This window comes from Petromyzon marinus, chromosome 32 (genome assembly GCF_048934315.1).
Source record: "Petromyzon marinus isolate PM22_M1 ecotype Great Lakes invasive population chromosome 32, UKy_Petmar_22M1.pri1.0, whole genome shotgun sequence".
Lineage (NCBI taxonomy): Eukaryota > Metazoa > Chordata > Hyperoartia > Petromyzontiformes > Petromyzontidae > Petromyzon > Petromyzon marinus.
In genome coordinates, this window is record NC_133698.1 from 1,234,448 (window position 1) to 1,255,290 (window position 20,843).

Sequence of the window (20,843 nt, forward strand, 5' to 3'; positions counted from 1 at the left end):
GGATCGCCTTCAGTACTTCCTCAACAGATGGCACCTCAGCCAGCCACTCACAGAGGGTGACTTCTTTTTCCAATATTTGTAGGCACCACAGCCTCAGCAGAGTCATTCCCACTTTGTCCCACAATGTTTTCCAGGCTGAGAGATTTGTCCTCCCCAAGGACCTCACAGAAATGCTCAGCAAATCTGAAACCTGTTCCTGGGGGTCGGAGATTAGACCACCGTTCTTTCCCCTAATGATGGTAATAGGTGTGGCGTTGCAAGTTACTTTTTTAAAAATAGAATTAAAGAGCGATTGGTGAACACGGGCCACCGAGGCAGATTCCATCTCCTCAGCAACTCGCGACCACCACCCATCCTTGCAGCGCCTCACGGCTTTCCGAACCTCCAGCGAAGGCTGCCGTAAGCCTCCTCATTCTCTGACGTGGGATGCTGTAGACGATGAGAGTGAGCCTGTCGCTTTTTCTCAGGCAGCCTGAACACCTCCTCTGTCAGCCAGGGTCTCTGGGGAGGTCTGGACCGTGTACCCAACGCAGCCATTCCAGCTGCATGATCCACAGACCTAAACCTCACCCATTTCCACTTGACATCAGGAGGAGTGGGGGACGATGCCAACCCCAGCCGCAAGCGATGATGCAATTCTTGCTTGCAACTTTCATTAGCTAGCTGAAACCAGGCCACTATGGGTTTGAATGGGGTCCTGGGTGTACACCCACCACCGGAGTGGAAGAATGGCAAGCGCATCTTACAGATGACAAGTCGATGGTCAGTGGGCAGATCAGCACCACGGTAGGTCCTGGTGTCAAGGACATGGGCCCGCATCTGCTGTTTTGTCACTATGTAGTCCAGCAGATGTCCTTGCTTGGACCCGGCATACATCCATGGTGGTGTGTGGATGTACCGATGCCAGAACAGCGTGTTGGTAATTACAAGCCCATGGGCTGCACAAAAATCTAGCAGCTTCCTGCCGTTGTTATTGAGCTGATCTGACCCATTCCTTCCAATCACTCCAGACCAGGTGCCAGCATCATGACCAACTCGGGCATTAAAGTCACCCAGCAGGATCACTCTATCTCGAGAGGCCATTTTAGCTAGCACTTGTGACAGGAGGTCATAAAAGGCATCCGACTCATCGGCCTTGCCTGCATCCCTCCACGGGTGTTCGTCTTCGGTGGGGGCATAAGTAACCACGACCACCACTCCTCGCCTCTGGTCGATGGAAAGGCGAGCCTAAAGTAGCCTGCGGCTTACAGCTTCCCACACCTCACCGCCACACTCCCACATCCCCTTTATTATTTTGTTCAGAAGAAGAGCCACTCCCTGTTGTTTGGCAGTCTCCTGCCCCGAGAAGAGGACTGTCCACCCCTCATGGTGGCAGGAGCCAGAGCCGGTCCACCGGACCTCCTGAATACCACATAGATCCAGACGGTACTGGTCCAGCTCCCGACAGAGGAGTGGCAGCCTCTCCTCCGCAGTGAGCATTTGAACATTCCACGTGGCCACCCGCAGTGACTTTTTGCTGTGTCTGAAGGAACCCCAAGGGTAAGCATTCAGTCTCCTGGCTCCGCCAAATGGGGTTTAGCCAGGAGACGTCATAGACGCCTGTCCCCCCGGGGCCTCCGGCAAAATCTTTGTTTGATATTTTTTCCGTGGTATTGTGGTAATTGATTTGAAGGTGAGGGGGTTACCAGCGCCTCGCATCCATCCAGAGCCCCCATTTGGCCGCTGTGGTGGCTACGAACGCCATAAGGGGAATGGGCACTCTAAATAGGCCCTCCCCACATGGCACTGCTCACCACAGCGTTGCCGTCCAGCACCAACGAGGACGTAGGGGTTTGTTTTGCCGGATATACATACACACATACATACAGCAGAGGGTACGTGCCGACCTCCATCCACGTGCACGCGAGCCCCGCTTGGCGCCGCGGATCGAGCTGGCACTCACTCGGCCCTGATGATACACTCGCTGCTCCAGTCCGAAGGCTGTGTGGGCAGGACTGTCCATAGGGGGGATGCGGCATTGGCGCAGTAGCCACATTGTCAGCTCAGGGGGGTGCGGCAATCGGTCAGATGAAGTCCCAATATTTAAAACTATAAACACTTTTATTTTAAACCAGGTAGGGCCCACTGAGCTATATAGCTCTTTTTCAGAAGCGAAATTAATAGCAGCCGAAAGTGTGGAGGAAAAATCCGAAGGATCCGGAGAAACAAAAGCCACACGACCACGGAGAGAGAGAGACACGCAAACTCCAAATATACAGCAGGCATCAGGGTCGGGATCAAACCCACGTCCTCCTATATACCAGGCGAAGTAGTTCACATCTCCTAGCCACCGTGATTTGTCTCACAGGGTCGCACCTCGACTATCATATATCGCACCTCCTCTTGCCTAATCACATCATTCCATAAATGTTCTTGTTCTTTTACACTGTTGTTGAAAGCAAATTTCATGGTGGTTGTCAAGGAGGCCCCAACTGGTAGCTTTGTCCACCGCGGGGAGGGGTGGGCGGCAAGGCAGGACCCCCCGATGCCTCCAAACTAAACACGAAGTATTCCATCTGACGCCGTGACGTCGAAGCACGCCGCGCCCACCCCCCCATAGCGCGGGACCCGGGTCGGTCACCCCCGATTCGCCGTACCCGAGGGACGGCTCTGGCTGTGGGAGTTGCTAAATGATTGCACGGACCGCACAATGCGATAGGCGTTGGCGTCGTTCTGTAGAGTGTTCGGTGACAAGATAACGCAGACCGCACGCCTCCTTCACGCGTCCGTGCTCCGCACGTAGACACCTCACCGGTGTGGTTTTACGCATTCCACTGCCCCGTAGCCTCTCTGCTGGGGAGATCTATTAACGTCACTGAAGTGCTCAGCGTTGCGAAGGCTACGGCTCGGCCGTCGTGAGTGCCCTCTGGGACGTCGGTCACGAAAACGGCCCCACTCGAGTTCGATTCCCATCAACGGCTGACATACAAGTGGCGAGTGACATGTTAACCGGTCCTATAGGCAATCAGCTCATCAACCCGCACTGGCCGGCGTGGTGAAGTATGGTCAAAAATCGCCAAGACCGACACAGGGACTGTAGTATTAGAAGGGCTGTAAAGATAGAGGAGCACTTCTGAAATGTATTGGTACCGATCGACGAACTGCAATAAGTGGTATTATTATAATGATGATGTAATGATGATTGTGATACTGGTATTGTTAATATGATTGTGATAATAGTATTGTTATTATGATTGTGATAGTGGGATTGTTAATATGACTGTGATAATGAGATTGTTATTACGATTGTAATAATGGAATTGTTATTGTGATTGTGATAATATTATTGTGATACTGGTATTGTTATGATTGTGATATTGGGATTGTCATTATGATTGTAATAATGGGATTATTATGTTATTATGATTGTGATAATGGGATGGTAAGTATGATTGTCGATGAAAGGTATCACAACAGTGCGTGCCGCGTGCTCTCGCGAGGCACGGGATCACTGCGACTGGAGAGCGCAGAGTGAAAGGGCCGCAAAGAAGCGTGGAGACACCGCACGCCTGGGATGCTCGCACTGATAGACAGCGAGAGAGGAGCACACGGATTAGAGAGAACGCGGTCATCATCCTTGACTGTCACGGAGAGTGAGGGGGAGTTGGGCAGGAGGCGTCACGGCTACACGGGGACGATTGGCCGATGGTCAAAAACTGTCACGGAGCGGCAGTCGAGGAACGGAACGCGTCCGAGAGCACAACCCCCATCGAGGAGACGGAGCAATGAAATCAGTCCGTGGTGCGGCAGCTAGAATTCGCGCATCGCAGGATTTGGGGAGGCGGCCTTCATCCAGCAGTGGATAGAGCCAAGGGAGGCGGTGTGACATCTCAAACGCGTTTCCTCTCCCCGCGCGCCGCGGTGCCTCCACACGTGGTTGTGTTGCGCAGCACTTGATGCGAATTATTGCCAGACAGCGCGCCGGGTCAGGGCTGGGATAGCAAAACACAGACGGCGGAATTCGTTCAGCAGCTTCCAGATATGTTCCCCGTCTGTGCGGCACACACACGCACACATACACACACGCACACATATACACACATACACACACACGCACACATACACACACACACGCGTATACCCACGCGTAGAAGCAGACATACACACAGACCCGGAGAAATACCGAGAGGCGAGTGGGTGGGCGGGCGGGCTGGCGGGCGAGCGCCCCAGGAATGATTAAACGCCCTCGCAACCGTCTGATCACGTTTGAGACGCGATCTCAAGAGTGGTCCCAGACTAATATGGCTGTAATAATAACAACGCAGTCCCGTGCAGCCGCTTGCCAAGAGCTGGCAGGCAGCAGCTGCTGCTGCTGCGAGCTGAGGAGGCGCGCAGGCGGCGCGGAGAGCTCCAGCCCCGGAGTCTGCGTGCGGGAGTCCCCGGGACACAATCATCACCCCCCCCCCCCACCCTCTCTCCCTGCTCCCTGCCACCTTGGCCAGGGAGCGCGCTCCACATCTCGACCAACTGCGATTGTTCGCGCCGCTCACCGGGTAAGGACTTGACGCACATCGGGGTGTGTTTTTTTTAGTTTAAACCAACGACGACATCAACAACATCAACAACGGAGACTTTTTTGGTAATGACGTCTGGAAGATGTGACTCCGCTGCACGCAGACTGCAGTCTGCAAAGTCGCCTCAACCAGGCGCTCCTCACCCAGGCGAATTTCACATGAACACCCACGCTGTGACGTGGGCAATAATCATCACAGCTCCACTGCTGGATGAAGGCCTCTCCCAAGCCGTAGCCGCCACCTCTTGCGACCCTACGGTGAAATCAATCCACCCGGTGGTATCTGCGCCCACGAACAGATTTCCTCGCTCCGTCTCCACGTTTGTGGAACTCCAGGAACGCGTTCGCTTTTGTGGCTGCCGCTCCGTTGCCATTTGTTGACCGGCGTCGCCCCGTGTAGCCGTGACGCGCGCGCTGCCCCAGCTCCGCTCACTTCGCTTGACGGTCGCCGCGATGTCGTTCGCGATGTGCGCGCAGAGAGAATGACCCGATCCGAGCACCGCGCGCCGTTGTGGCGGAGGGCGACGCCGCTGTTGCCGCTGCTTCTGCTGCGTTTTCCCCGGGGCGCAGCGCTCACCACGACCTCGCAACTCGCTCCTCGCGCTCTTTCATGCGCACGCGAGGTCACTCCTCTCTCTCCCTCCACAGCGCGCCCGGTCCCTCTGATAAGTGTGCTGGGCACTTTGTGAACTGATCCTGCTGCTACTGACGATGATCCTGCTGCTGCTTGCGCTATCTCGCGGCATCGCCCGCGCGCGCCACGTGTGTGACCGCACTGCTGCGCGCTCTGCGTGGAGTTCGAGTCGGGGTTGGATATGGAACTGGCGGAGGCTCGGGCTGATCGCTCACTGGGACCCCCACCCGCCCTGTGAACCCGGCGCGTTGTTGCCCGGCTGGGTGCCACTGGGCGAGTGGGCACCGGCGTCGAGGGATGTCTTGGGGTGCTGGGTTTTGGGTGATGTTGGCGCAGGGTGCTGAGTGCTGGGAGTTTGGTGATTGGGTCTGTGGGGTCTGGATGCTGTGAGGCTGGAGTGGTGCGGGGTGCTGTGAGGTTGGCTCTCTCGGTGGGGCTGGGTGCCAGGTGCTGTGCACGCTGCTGCTGGGTGGTTCGGCGTGTGGGTGTCTCGCTGCTGCGAGGCTGGACTCTGCTGGGTGTTGCCGGGTGGTGCCAGAGCGCCGTGTCCCCAGGGCCGGGCGCGGCTGCGGGCTGGGTTCGCGCCGAGCCACGCGTCGGCAGCCAATAGGAAGGGATTCCTCCAAGACGCGTGACCTCACTTCCCAAAACGAGAGAAAATTCATCCGGTTACATTTGTCGTCGCCAACAATTGCGGGCTAATTAGGTAAGGGGCGAGCTCCTATGCGGCGCCCGTGAGGAGGAGGAGGAGCGCGAGGAGGAGAGGATGGACACCCCGGTGAAGGTGAGATGCGCCGCGCGCGCGCGGGGCGCCGGAGGAGGCGACGCGCCGATGATTCCCATTTCCCACTCCTCCTCCTTCGCCGCTAAATTTCCTTTTCCTCCGCAACTGCGTGTGGCTGCCGGGCTGCGGGGCCCCGGTCGAGGCGCCGGAATGCGGTGCAGCGGCGAAGCGAGGGGAGAGCGTCAGAGGGGAGAACGTCAGAGGGGAGAGCGAGAGAGCGCCGCACCCCGCGCAAAGGCGCATGACGCCGAGCGCGCCACGGTCGCGCGATCTCTCGTGGAAGTCGCTACGCACGACGCGAGGGTCGCGCTCAGAACTCCCGACGGGACTCGGGTCACGCCGAGTACGGTGCCGGGGTGCGGGGGGGGGGGGGTGGCGACGACGCCGCGCGGGACCCCAGGGGTGGGGGGCATAGGAGAGAAGGGGTCCCGCGCGCCGTGAGTGCGACACGCTGCCGCTCCTCGCTGGCGTCACCAGCAGCCCCTGTCCGTCCCCGGGGGACAGCGTTCGTACGCGGAGTTAGTCCGCTTGCTGAAGGCTATAGCGCGCGCAGGATGTGAGCTCGTGTGGGCTGTACGCGCGCGGCGTTCAACGACGGAGGGTGTTAGCGCGCGGTGCCAGCGCGCGGCGTCAGCCCGCAGTGGTTGTGAGCTCGCGTGGGCCGTTAGCGCGCTCCGTGAGTGCGCGAAGCGCGCTACTCCGTGCGGACTGTGCCTGGGGTGAGGCGCCCTCCTCCCCGTGCAGTTGAACAACTGAGCCGTGAGCGCCATTGCGAGTCTCGCGGCTGTGGACTCGCGAAGAGCAGGGGGCAGGGTTGCAGGCAGAGATGAGCGTGAGAGCCCGTGGGACCCCCGTGGGACCCCCGTGGGACCCCCGTGGGACCCCCGGTAGGGACACACGAGGAGCGCGGTCGCCGTCTCTGCGACTCCTCCAGTAAACAGCCCGGGGCACTGGGCACCCGTACCGAGCACCGCGTGCCCAATACGCGTCCCGCGCACCGCCGATCCGTGTCACAGAGAGGGCGCGTGACTCTGCTTGGCTGTCATGCGCTGGTCCACCCGGGGTGTTGCCGTGACTTCTCATGCCCAGGGACTCATTCACCACTCGAGATTTCCCCAATGCGACGTAAGGTACTTCCACTCGAGTACAAGGTACGCCTATCAATAGTAATCTCATATAACTGTCCCCTATATAACTGTCTCCTATATAACTGTCCCCTACATAACTGTCCCCTCTATCACTGTCTCCTATACTCCCATGGCCATGTGAGCGCCAATCACGCACCGTGGGCACTACTCAGCCGGGCCGCTCCGCCGCCTGAGACCCCTGAACCGTCACCGCTTTACTTTGCGATCTCAGCACGCAGCCCTCTACCCTTGTGACCCGAGCGCGACATCGCCCAAGGGCGCGAGCCGCACATTGAGAAGCAGGCAAAGGCGCAGCCTTGCAAGTGCTCACTCACTCCGCTGCTGGAGCGAAGGGGGCCTTCCGCGAGACGGAGGCCTAGGATGGAATTTGCTCTTCCACGCCGGACCAGACGCGTTGGTGGTAGGGGGCTGGGAGTTGCCCACACTTTACCCCCACCGTAACACGTGACGTGCCAATCGGCTTCGTAGTGGTGATGAACCCATTTGTGCAGCTCCTGGGTGGACAGAGGCGGTGGCAGGGGAGGGGACAGGGTGTTTCACACTGCCGTGCCGGGAGATGGAATCGAACCGTTCCCCGCCGCCGTGGCAGTTCCCGGCCGGGTTCACCGTGCGGCTTCATGCGGGAATCACCAAAGCGCTCCCTGGACGTTAAAGATCATTCCGAGCTCACGACCAAGAGCGAGTCTCCGTGTGAGAGTCACGGCCACAGTGCGAGAGCGACGCGGAACAACAACAAACACCACCACGCGTCTCCCCTACACTGCCCGAGTGAAGAACACGCACAGTACATACTAAGCGACGTTTCGGGCAACGGGCCATTCTTGCGAGCAGAGATATGGATTTCTGTGCCAATGCAGAACGGCCAATTGCCCGCAGCGCCCGCATTCTAAGATGCACTCTTCTCCCTGCACCTTTCCCGCACCTCCGATTAGCACGGTTGGCTACGTACTGTGCGAAAGAAGTTCAATATAGAACCAAAGCGTCTCGTGGTCCTGTAACTGCGTGTCTGTGTGAGCGACCGGATCTGTGCATAACTTTACCAGCACCGTGCACAGGTTTGAGGTGCCTCTTGCTCTCCGGGGGGGGGGGGGGAGGCTCCTCATTGGGGGCCGGGTTATTGGCGAATGTGTTTTGGGGGCTGTCGGTACCGTGGAGTGCGCTAGCAGCAGCAGCAGGACGACTCCTGCTGCTGCTGCTCCACCCATGACTGCTGCTACCGGCCTCTCTGCTGCGTGAATTCCCCCCCCCCCCCCCCCCCCCACGTGACTGCCGATTCCCTCCCCCCGCCAGCCCCAACAATCAGTGCGGGTATTGAGTGTTGCTGTCAGCCCTAACACGCGGGGATCTCTCGTGGGTCCTCCGGTTTCCTCCTCCTTCTCCGTCTGTAAACACGCCTTGATTGTCTGAAAACATCTTAACATAGAGGACAGCAGAACTTGGGCAATTGTTGGTAGCGCCGACTTCTCACTGCCTGGCTTGCTGCTGCTGCCTTCTCACTGCCACGTATCCACGGTTCCTCCTCAGCGATGGCGAAAGATCAGCACCAGAATCTTTTTTTAGACCGGAGATGCAATCTCCACGGACCACGACACCGCCCACACTAACCCCACACATCATTGTCATTATTATTATGATGATTTCACGTAACAAGCAATCTGTAATTTATTTCACACTCACACTCGGAAAGTCATCCGCAGGTGAATCACCACGGCGCCTAAAGTGGCGTGCTGCGTGCGCTCCGAACCCGTCTGAGTTCGATTCGCGATCACGGCCAACGTCTGTGGCGAGTGATATCGGGCCGCTCCCTGCCCTTCATTGACCCGGATGTTTGTTAACACCGCTGCCCTAAAAAGTAAAATATATATAACAGCCGACGGTTCGGGTAATGGCCCTCTTTGCACTCTGGGATGAGGGCCACCCCACTCGGTGTTGGTCTTGGGGGGGGGGGGGAGAGACATTCATCCAGCAGTGGATTAGCATGCGTGCCTGTGTTGTTATTCGTTCAATCCGAGAGGCGCTTTAGTTCCTCGTGCGTTCACTCTTGCGTTTAGCGGGGATCCTCCGTGACGTCACAAACACCGCCTGTGGTCGAGAGTCAGAGCGGAGTGGCAGCCGAGAGGAGGGAGACAGACGTGGAGATGGAGCGATTAAATCGGTTCACGTGCAGGGTGCTGGATGGATTGTTACATCGCAGGATCGATGTATGTACTGTCTTGAATTTCTTTCGCACCGTACGTCGCCAACCGTGCTAGTCGGAGGTGCGGCGGCTTGGAGAGGCCTTCGTCTAGCAGTGGATTGACCATGGCTGATGACGATTATGGTCATCTGGCAATGCAACGGCAGCTGCTAAGCTGGCCTGACTCCGCTGATGAAGATTCGAAAAGTCGAAGCCGGTCTTAGAGTCGACCCGCGTAAACTAAGGCTGCTGGGAAACTTTGTCTGCAGAGGCCGGTGACAGTGAAGTGTACTAAAGTCTGCTTTGGTTCTTTCGGTAAAGTCACGTAGAATGAGAATAAAATAATAAATTGATAAAATAAAATAACACAATAATATTCTCACGACGTTTCGGCCACAACACAAGCGGCCTTCATCAGGTGAAGGGACGAGACTGTCTGGTAGGACAGCGCTGGAGTCTCGTCCTTCACCTGATGAAGACCGCTTGTGTTGTGGCCGAAACGTCGTGAGAATATTATTGTGTTATTCTATTTTATCAATTTATTATTTTATTCTCATTCTACGTGACTTTACCGAAAGAACCAAAGAAGATGAATCATTGCAGTCACGAAAGCTTTAAATCGAAATGTACTAAAGTCTTCACCTGCAGAGAATATGGTGATGATGATGATTATTACTGTGACTATATAGATTGTTGTTGTTGTCACGGTCATTGCCGGTCAAACGCTGACCCCTCCGGTTCTTCCTCATCTGCCGCACATGCCGAGGAATCGGTCCACCAGGCAGCTCCCTCTCTCATCCACACTGAGCTCAATCCCCACGCTGCCGCTCGCGACGATAAGACAAAGTTCCCCCGTATAGCCGTCGTAGGCTGTTGGGGTAAGTGCTGTTTGCACGCACCCAACAAGGCCGGCAGGGCACATGACACGAGGTCGGCGGGGAATGCCACGTCCTGTGCCGTGTTGAAACACGGCACCAGCTTCTCATTTAAGGCTGAGTCAACCAAGAGGTGACCCAGGACCGGCTCAGATATTCGCCACTGTTATTGGGTACTGAGCGGGAATTGAACTCGATTCAATTCCCGTGCAGTGCACGATGCACAACACGCAACACGAAATGCCATAACAACACACACCTCCTCACCCCCTCACCCACTCACTCACTTATTCACCCATCCACTCACTCATTCACCCATCCACTCACTCATTCACCCACTCACTCTCCCACCTCCTCACCCCCTCACCCACTCACTCACTCATTCACCCATCCACACACCCACTCACTCATTCACTCACTCACTCACCCACCTACTCACTCACCCACTCACTCCCTCACCCACCAACTCAAACACTCACCCACTATATCACTAACCCACCGACTCACCCACTCACTCACCCACCCACCCACTCACCCATTCACTCACTCACCCACCTACTCACTCACCTACTCACTCACTCACCCACCTACTCACTCACCTACTCACTCACTCACCCACCTACTCACTCACCCACTCACTCACTCACCCACCTACTCACTCACCAACTCACTCACTCACTCACCTACTCACTCACCAACTCACTCACTCACTTACCCACCTACTCACTCACCAACTCACTCACTCACCCACTCACTCACCACACTAACAGAGCACACAACACACCATATCCGCTTCTTCCCTCTCATCGTTCCAATTTGGAATCCCCTCTTCCTCCTCCTCCCATCATCGTCTTCTTTCGCGAGCTCTCACAACAACAACCTTAGCCAATTCAAGTGACCTGTTAGCTCGTGTCGAATACACCTTCAACGGTGCTGTTTGCCGCCGACCGCCTGGCGTTGTGGTGTGAATGGGCGAGGATCCCCGTGGCGAGAGTGGCTGGAGGGAGGATTTAGGATCGGCGCGGAGTGCCTCCACACGGCGAGCTCTGCTGCGCTGTGGAGTTCCCTGGACGCGCTGGCGACTGGCGTATGTTGTGTCTGTTGAACGTCTTTCGCACCGTACGTAGCCAACCGTGCTAATTGGAGGTGCTGGGGAAGGACAACAAACTAAACACAAAAAGCAGTTCTAAAGAAATTAATTTGTCAATTTAGATAATTTAAAAGTGCATCCGATGGCTTCCGAATATCGAAAGAGCGCATCTGAAAGCGCACGGTGTGGCGTCCGTCTTTGTTCGATGGCGAGCTGCTGCTGCTGCTGTGAGAATGGTCCGAGTTGGCGTCACGATGGTTAATGCTCCTTAACGAGAACGGAGAGGTATCGAGTGAGCAACACTGACGCCAGCTGCGCGCCGTTCCCCACGAACGCCTCCGTGAATGTCGCTGCGCAAAGACACGGAGCCAGACGACTCGGAGCCAGACGACTCGGAGCCAGACGACTCGGAGCCAGACGACTCGGAGCCAGGCGACTCGGAGCCAGACGACACGGAGCCAGACGACTCCCCCGCTCCGTGTGGGGGCGCAACACGGACGCTACCGCCACCGCGCACGACAACGCCGTGCAAGAGACATTTCTCATGCCCGCTGTAGCAGGAGAGAATGAACCCGCGACAGAATGGATGATACATTATGTTCATGTGCAGGGAAGCCAATCAGCGTCAATGGGCGGCCTAATATTGACTTTTACGATCCACAAATCATAATTTACCGTTCGTTCTGTCGCGGGTTCACGAGACCCCGTTATGGCGCGCCGTGAACCTGAAGCGCCACGTTTCGGCGACAAAACCACGCGGGCACAGATCTTGAAACGAATGCTTTACTTACATTGCGGTTACTGGAGGAGTGGACATGCGATCTTTCTTGTTGTGACCTTGGTAACTTAGTGGGCGGGGTGGAGGGGCAAGGCGAGGAGGTTGAGGTGTGGAGGCGGGTTGGCCTAGGATATGTTAACTACCTCGCCTGGTATACAGGAGGTCGTGGGTTAGATCCCGACCCTGACACCTGTTGTGGCTGCGTCCTGCGGTTTTTCCCTCCACATTTGGAAACATGTTCTCAGTATTTGGCTGCTATAAATTTCCACGGGATAAGTCACTTTGTTGAGCTATCGTTTGTGGCCAGGTCGCTTCTGAAAAAGATCCATACAGATCAGTGAGCTTTATCTGGTATCGGTGGTCTTCACTGGTGGTGGGGGGGGGTCACAGCCTCCAAAAAGTTGACAACCCCTGGATTAACCCACCCATGCTGTGTAATGGTCAGCGCACTGCGCTTGTACTCCAGGGGACGAGTTAATGCGCACCACAGGCCGCGTGCGGTGGGGTAACGCGTGGGCACTTTACTCTGGTGGGCAACGTGCGGAGTGGATCAGCGCTGCCGCTCGACTCCGGGAATTTGGCCAACCTGAGGCAGCTTCCCCAGGAGGTGATGTCCTCTCTCCGCTCCAGCACGGCGAAGGTGGTGGGGGTGGCGGTTAGGAATGTCGTGTTCGGGCTATAATGATACCGACACTAAAACCTGCACCACCACCGCCGCTGCTGCCGCTAAACCCTCTCAAGTTCGGACCCCACCAGGCAGCCTCTCTCTGATCTTCGGGGACTGCAAGCGGGGCTCAGTCCCACGCGGACCGCGCGCCGCTGGACCTGCGGCTCCGTGGCGGGGCACCTCGGAGCGCAGTGCGGCCACGCTGCCCGCTAAGTGTGGCGCGGGGCTTACGGGAGGGCGGCCTCCTGGCTCGCTACCCGGGTGCGCAGCGCGACTCGGCCCCGCGGTCTCTTAAGGGGCCTTGCAGAGAGAGAGAGCAGGGGAGAGGGAGGCTGGGGGCATGGCTGCGGTTTGCTTGCAGGGGCAGTCGGACCCCAGGTGACAGGCGAGGAAAGGTCTTGAGCTTGAACAGTGGCAGGCAGGGAGTCGACAGCACGGATGGCAGGGGGAAGGGGGTTTCGCATTGCGGAGCAGCAGAGGAGAGTGAGCGACCTCCCACTGGCCGAAGGTGAAATCGGGGCTTCTATAGAGAGCCCTTGGTTACTGGAGTGGAGAGTGCGTGTAGGGGAGTAGAGCGAGATGGGAGAGGCAGGCAGGAGAGAGTCCGTGGCGGATATTAAAGAGGGTGAGCGCGATCTTGACTTTGCTGGGAGACTGCGTGGGCAGCCGGTGGAGGGAGTGGTGCCGGGTCGGGCCCACTCGATCTCAGCCGCGGTTGCGGGCGACCTCGAGAGAAGGCGACTCGAAGAAGAAGGAGCGGGGCTCGTCCCGCAGAGCTCCACAGGGCGAGGTCGAACATCGCGCAACGAACGGAGCACGGATCTCGTTGTTTTGGTGGCAGTGCTGGGGGTGGGTGGTGGGTAGGGAGGGATGGGGGTGCGATTGACGTTGCTTGGCCGCGACACCGCAGTCGCTATCGGGGCTCGCAGATTTCCGGCCGCGGTGCAAACTTCCCGTCTAGGGCGCACCCTGCCCCTCACCCTGCCCCCCCCCCCCACGCGTCACCCCCCCCCCCCCATTCCCCACACGATATTAGGGGCCCCCAATCTGCACTGCTCCGTGATTTGCTCTCTGCTCATTGTTTCGTGAAACTGCGTTTGGCAGTGGCCAATAACAAGAGTTAGAGGCGCAGCCCTGCAATTGCTCGCTGACGCCTCTGCTGGCAAAAGGTCATCCACGTTGCTGCACTTCCACGCCGATCCAGACGTCTCGGGACATCCCATCGGAGTACGGTCACCGTCTAGGGCGCCGCGGTGGCGAGATGTTAACTACCTCGCCTGGTATACAGGTCGTGGCTTCGATTACGACCCTGTTGTATATTTGGAATTTGCGTGTCTCTCTCTCTCTTCCCGTGGTGGCGTGGATTTTTTTTCTGCGGGTCCTCCGGGTTTTCCCTACACATTTAGAATGAACATCACGCGTTTAAAGTATTTGGCTACTGCTATACATGTCCACGTGATAATCCACTTCGTTGAGCTATCGTTTGTTGTGAGGTCGCTTCTGAAAAAGACCCATACAGGTCAGTCGGCCTTACCTGGTAAAATTAAAAAAAGTTTAGCTTATTGTTGTCGCGCGTGCGCGCGTTACGGTGGCGAATTGTCTTGTAAAGTAAAGCAAGCTGATGAGACACTGAATGTCGAGACCTGTGCACAGCGTCGCTTGCTATGAAACCAACGCTGCATGGAAGAGGAGGGAGTACCCACGCTGGTGCCCACCACAACATAGAGGTCCCGCTGCCCGTTGTTTATAATGTCACTTTGCCGGCCGGGAGATCAAATTTAAGCTGCCCTCTCTCGCTCCCCTCTCTCGCTGCCCTCTCTCGCTACCCTTTATCGCTGCCTCTCTCTCTCTCTGCCCTCTCTCGCTGCCCTCTCTGGGAACCTCTCTCTCGCTGCCCTCTCTCGCTACCCTTTATCGCTGCCTCTTTCTCTCTGCCCTCTCTCGCTGCCCTCTCTGGGAACCTCTCTCTCGCTGTCCTCTCTCGCTGTCTTCTCTCGCTGCCCTCTCTCGCTGTCGTCTCTCGCTGCCCTCTCTGGGAACCTCTCTCTCGCTGTCTTCTCTCGCTGTCCTCTCTCGCTGTCGTCTCTCGCTGCCCTCTCTGGGAACCTCTCTCTCGCTGTCCTCTCTCGCTGCCCTCTCTCGCTGTCGTCTCTCGCTGCCCTCTCTGGGAACCTCTCTCTCGCTGTCCTCTCTCGCTGTCTTCTCTCGCTGCCCTCCCTCGGTGCCCTTCTCTCGCTGCCCACCGGGGCGCCACCGCTGCGGTCTGTCCACGGTATGCAGTGTAAACTATAAACTATTTTTGGTATTTTACCCAGGTGAGGCCCACTGAGCTATGTAGCTCTTTTTCATAAGCGACCTGGCTATCACAAATGATAGCTCAGCGAAGTCGCTTATCACGTGGAAATGTATTGCAGCCCAATAGTCTAAACGCGTGATATTGATTCTAAATGTGGAGGTGCCAGGCGAGGTCGTTAACATCTCGCCACCGTGGTACCCTGTCGACACAATCCATCCTACACGATCGCAACCGCCTCGGCAAACATCACTCTTTACGTGAACTTGCTCCTCCTCCATCTCCCACGTAGCGTACAGAGGGACGCGGTGGCAGACACTCGCGAAAAGAGGGGCAGCAGACGCCGACTCTAGCCTACGAGTTAAACTGACCGACTCCAGGCCCTAGGGCAGGGGTCGGCAACCACAATAACAAGGAGAGGTTTTTTTTCCAATTTCGGAAAAAAAACCCTCATTATTTCAAGAGCCGCAATGCACTGTGTGGTGAACACGAGATGGTGGGTCCTTAATAAATGACGTCACGAAACAGTCCTTAAAGAGCCGCCGCATGCGGCTCCGGAGCCGCAGGTTGCTGACCCCTGGACTCGGGGTCCAACTGCAGTCTGCAGTGTTTAGTTTCACGAGGTGAGAGAGAGCTCAAGAGATCAGGACGAGTGTCACCTGCAAGCGTGACCTGGCTCTCCCAATATGACAATTGGCATCGTGGGTATCCGGACACCCCCCCCCCCCCCCCCAATATGTGCGTTGCTTTTATCAAAATCAGGAGATGAAATATTCTACAATTTCACATTCAGGTGGTCAAGCCAGCAGACAACCGCGTCAGGAGCCCTAGCGGAGTGGTGTATCATCACCGCTGTGATGTCTCCTTCGTATTTGTGGAGCGGACATTGCGTCATTATACGTTGTCCGGTCTGTTCTGGATGACCACAGTCGCACACTGGAGATTAAATGAAACCAGGAGACACGTGCAGTAGCATCACTCCCAATGTACGCGCGACCTGGGTGACACATCGGGAACTATTTAACAGCAACGTTTGGGGATGGGAATTTCAGAGCGAGGCGAGTCGCCGTTCTCTCACAGATGTGTCACCCCCCGCCCTGCCCCCGCAGTTGCCACGCTCGGTTGTTACGATATTCGCCCATGTCGGGTGGTAGAGGGTATTCATTATATGGCCTAACCCAAAGTCAACGCTGAATCCAGGAGCGATCCAACCGATGTGGTGGAATTTGAGCATTACTCACGAGAACGCCGTTGTTTTCATTTCTACTTTTCTGACTCATGCCGAATTACTCGGGACGGCAGGCATCCAAACATTCCGCTGCAGGGCTCCGTCGAGACCAACCCAAGCCTCTCCGTTGCCACTGCGGGTTCATTCCGCAGCAGGGCCTCGCCGAGACCATCTCCAGCCTCTCCATTGCCACGTCAGCCGGAGCAGCCCAATCGGGAACGGTGCTCCGGCAGTGGTCTAGAATTCTCGGCACGCGCCACAGCCGCCTCTTCGCCTGACCGTGTCCTCGCGATACAAGCGGTGGAGGCAACCCGCGTCGAGTCCACGCATCGAGTGTTTGCAACGTTTGGTTTCGAGCAAAAGCCTATCCCTGCTGATGAGACTCTGAATGTCAAAACCGGCCCAAGGTGTGCTTGTGTGTGAACCGCTGCTGTTGGAATTATGCACTCACTCCCACAAGGCCGTGCGGTTGATGGGATGCGTAAACATATTGTTTTATATTATGTGCAGGGACTGACTTGCAAGGAAGGCAAGGGTTGTGCGGAATGTTTGTAAATATGTGCATAGCATTGTTGTGGGCAGGCGTGCCGTGCAGTATAGTTGTAGTGCCTTACGCCGATAATCCCGACCCCAAGGCAGCCTCTCAGCATTCCGGAAAATATGGAGTGAGAAATTAAACCCGGTCTCTCTTCACTTCTCAAGGGAAGCGTGCAGTCGAGATACCTCAATTCCCACAATACGGACATGAGCATCACACATTCGTCTAACGTTATAGAGACCCACTGACTCACATAGAGACCCACTGACTGACATAGAGACCCACTGACTTACACAAAGACCCATATACTTACACAGAGACCCACTGACTCACACAGAGACCCATAAACTCACGTAGAGACCCGTAGACTCACACAAAAACCCATATACTCACACAGAGACCCACTGACTCACAAAGACACCCATAAACTCACGTAGAGACCCGTAGACTCCCACAAAACCCCACAGACTCACACAAAGACCCAGAGACTCACACAAAGACTCGCTGACTTACACAAAGACCCGTTGGCTCACAAAGAGAAATATAGACTCACATGAAGACCCATAGACTCACACAGAGATCCACAGACTCACACAGAGACCATTAGGTTCACACAGAAACGCATAGACTCACACAGACACTCAGACTCAGAGACCTATATACTTAAACAGAGACCCATGCACTCATAGAGACGTATAGGACTTATACAGAGACCCATGCACTCTTAGATACCTATAGGACTTATACAGTCCCATGCACTCATAGAGACCTATAGGACTTATACAGAGACCCATGCACTCATAGAGACCGATTAACTTATACAGAGACCCATGCACTCATAGAGACCTATAGGACTCACACAGGGACCCATGCACTCATAGAGACCTATAGACTTAAACAGAGACCCATGCACTCATAGAGACCTATAGGACTTATACAGAGACCCATGCACTCATAGAGACCTATATGACTTATACAGAGACCCATGCACTCATAGAGACCTATAGACATATACAGAGACCCATGCACTCATAAAGACCTATAGGACTTATACAGAGACCCATGCACTCATAGATACCTATATGACTTATACAGAGACCCATGCACTCATAGAGACCTATAGACTTATACAGAGACCCATGCACTCATAGAGATCTATAGGACTCACACAGAGACCCATGCACTCATAGAGACCTATAGGACTCACACAGAGACCCATGCACTCATAGAGACCTATTGACGTATACAGAGACCCATGCACTCATAGAGACCAAAAGGACTCACACAGAGACCCATGTACTCATAGAGACCTATAGGACTTATACAGAGACCCATGCACTCATAGAGACCTATAGACTTACACAGAGACCCATGCACTCATAGAGACCTATAGGGCTCACACAGAGACCCATGTACTCATAGAGACCTATAGGACTTATACAGAGACCCATGCACTCATAGATACCTATATGACTTAAACAGAGACCCATGCACTCATAGAGACCTATAGACTTATACAGAGACCCATGCACTCATAGAGATCTATAGGACTCACACAGAGACCCATGCACTCATAGAGACCTATAGGACTCACACAGAGACCCATGCACTCATAGAGACCTATTGACTTATACAGAGACCCATGCACTCATAGATACCTATAGGACTTATACAGAGATCCTTGCACTCATAGAGACCGATACGACTTATACAGAGACCCATGCACTCATAGAGACCTATAGACTTACACAGAGACCCATGCACTCATAGAGACCTATAGGGCTCACACAGAGACCCATGTACTCATAGAGACCTATAGACTTATACAGAGACCCATGCACTCATAGAGACCTATAGGACTTATACAGAGACCCATGCACTCATAAAGACCTATAGGACTCACACAGAGACCCATGTACTCATAGAGACCTATAGACTTATACAGAGACCCATGCACTCATAAAGACCTATAGGACTCACACAGAGATGCCACGGCTCGTGGATCGCGAGGTGCTCGGAACTGGGGGGGGGGGGCGGGGGGGGGCGCAGGTGCTGACCACACCGCGATCGGGCGGGTGAAGAGGTGAGACCCCGCGTGCTAAGTGAAGAGGTGAGACCCCACGTGCTAAGTGAAGAGGTGAGACCCCGCGTGCTAAGTGAAGAGGTGAGACCCCGCGTGCTAAGTGAAGAGGTGAGACCCCGCGTGCTAAGTGAAGAGGTGAGACCCCACGTGCTAAGTGAAGAGGTGAGACCCCGCGTGCTAAGTGAAGAGGTGAGACCCCGCGTGCTAAGTGAAGAGGTGAGACCCCGCGTGCTAAGTGAAGAGGTGAGACTCCGCGTGCTAAGTGAAGAGGTGAGACCCGCGTGCTAAGTGAAGAGGTGAGACCCCGCGTGCTAAGTGAAGAGGTGAGACCCCACGTGCTAAGTGAAGAGGTGAGACCCCGCGTGCTAAGTGAAGAGGTGAGACCCCACGTGCTAAGTGAAGAGGTGAGACTCCGTGTGCTAAGTGAAGAGGTGAGACCCCGCGTGCTAAGTGAAGAGGTGAGACTCCGCGTGCTAAGTGAAGAGGTGAGACCCCACGTGCTAAGTGAAGAGGTGAGCCTCCGCGTGCTAAGTGAAGAGGTGAGCCCCACGTGCTAAGTGAAGAGGTGAGACCCCACGTGCTAAGTGAAGAGGTGAGACCCCGCGTGCTAAGTGAAGAGGTAGGTGGTGGCGGCGAGAGGCTGAGAAGCGACGGGTAACGAGAAAGAACGAACGATGCTGTCAGCGACGTAAGCGTGGGTTGGTAAAATACAAAAAATAAAGTAGTTTTGTTTGTATATTTTTGAGTTGTTTACCTTTCCTATACTTTCCACTCCTGTCGGGTTTTTGTATTGTTTGTTGTTGTAAGCATCAGACCTGCCCCTACTGGATATCTGTGAAAAAGAGCTTCATAGCTCATCGGATTCCTCCAGTATATAAATACACATTCTGATTCTAAGATCAGGTCGTGGCATTAACCAAGAGACGAAGTATTAGCGAAACGACGATAAAGGTGGGAGACGTATATATGGGGGTATTACTGTACTTTTATTATTATTATTGTCATCATCACCACATCGCAAGGCCGTGAGGGCGGCATCCTACGGCCACGTGACAGGAGGAGAGTTGGCGGGTCACGGAAAACCGTTGCGGCGGCGGAAATTTCCGTCGTGACCGCCGCCAGAGCGAGCCCGGCACTGACGGTGTGGGATGCCGTGGCGGGGGCAGGGCCAGGGCCCTCTGTGGGCGGAGTTTTTGTGACCCCGGGATTCCCACCCCACAACCCGCTCCCCTTCTCCATGCCACAGGGTCAATGCCCAGCTGCTCAGAGGTCAACAGTGGTTGTTGCCCTTATGGATAGCCTGCTCTCTGCCATAGAAATGTGAAATTTCCACCACTTTAATGTGATTAAAAAAATGTTGCTGATTCTGTCAGAATGTTGCCTTCAGACCACTGAGTCACAATTGCCGTGCTGGTTTCGCGATGTTACAGATATGGCTATTTTTGGAAGTATAACTCACCAACATCTGACGACTCCAGAAACTGTTTGAACTTCTCAACAGTTGACCCAAGTGTGCGTGAATTATGTGAAACTGTCATCAATAGTTATACAAATCAGGATGCCATGAACATGTTCGCTCTTGTTATACTTCTTCCCTTCACTCTTCTTTATTCCAACTCCGAGAGTGCTGTTTGCTGCTGACCGCTCAACGTTGTGTGCCTTTGGGCTGAAGTTATTATTTATTTTTAAAACCAGAGCCCATATTAACCGTCGCAACGCCCTGAATGTTCGGCTGACGACGAACACGCACTCACTACACACACAGAGAGCTTGCCGGTAATGAGTCACAATACCTCGGTGATCTCGTCAAGGAGCAGAATCCATCTACACGCGTCATGTTCGCAGCAGCGGCTTTTGGTTAACCATCGAACAAAACCGGTCACCGAATCGCACGCTTTCGGATACGCTTCTGCGGGCGTCCGGAATGCTCCTAACTTCTGATATTAGGAAGCCGCTGGCGCTCAGCACTTTTAGATCACCCAGATTGAAAACTAATT

General features: G+C 55.2%; 1 protein-coding gene across 4 annotated transcripts in view; it reads left to right on the forward strand.

Annotated features, from left to right (window-relative positions):
• Positions 1-4,208: 4,208 nt before the first annotated feature.
• LOC116948057 (retroviral integration site protein Fli-1 homolog) overlaps positions 4,209-20,843 on the forward strand; it is a 53,555-nt gene continuing 36,920 nt past the window's right edge. For 2 of the 4 annotated variants that reach the window (XM_076071211.1, XM_076071213.1), the window contains exon 1: positions 4,210-4,532. In XM_076071211.1, coding sequence (XP_075927326.1) covers positions 4,212-4,532 — 321 coding nt within the window. In that variant the 5' untranslated portion in view covers positions 4,210-4,211. Of the gene's footprint in view, positions 4,533-5,345; positions 5,971-20,843 lie in introns of those variants that run through there. The other 2 variants (XM_076071212.1, XM_032964361.2) reach the window with 2 other exon arrangements.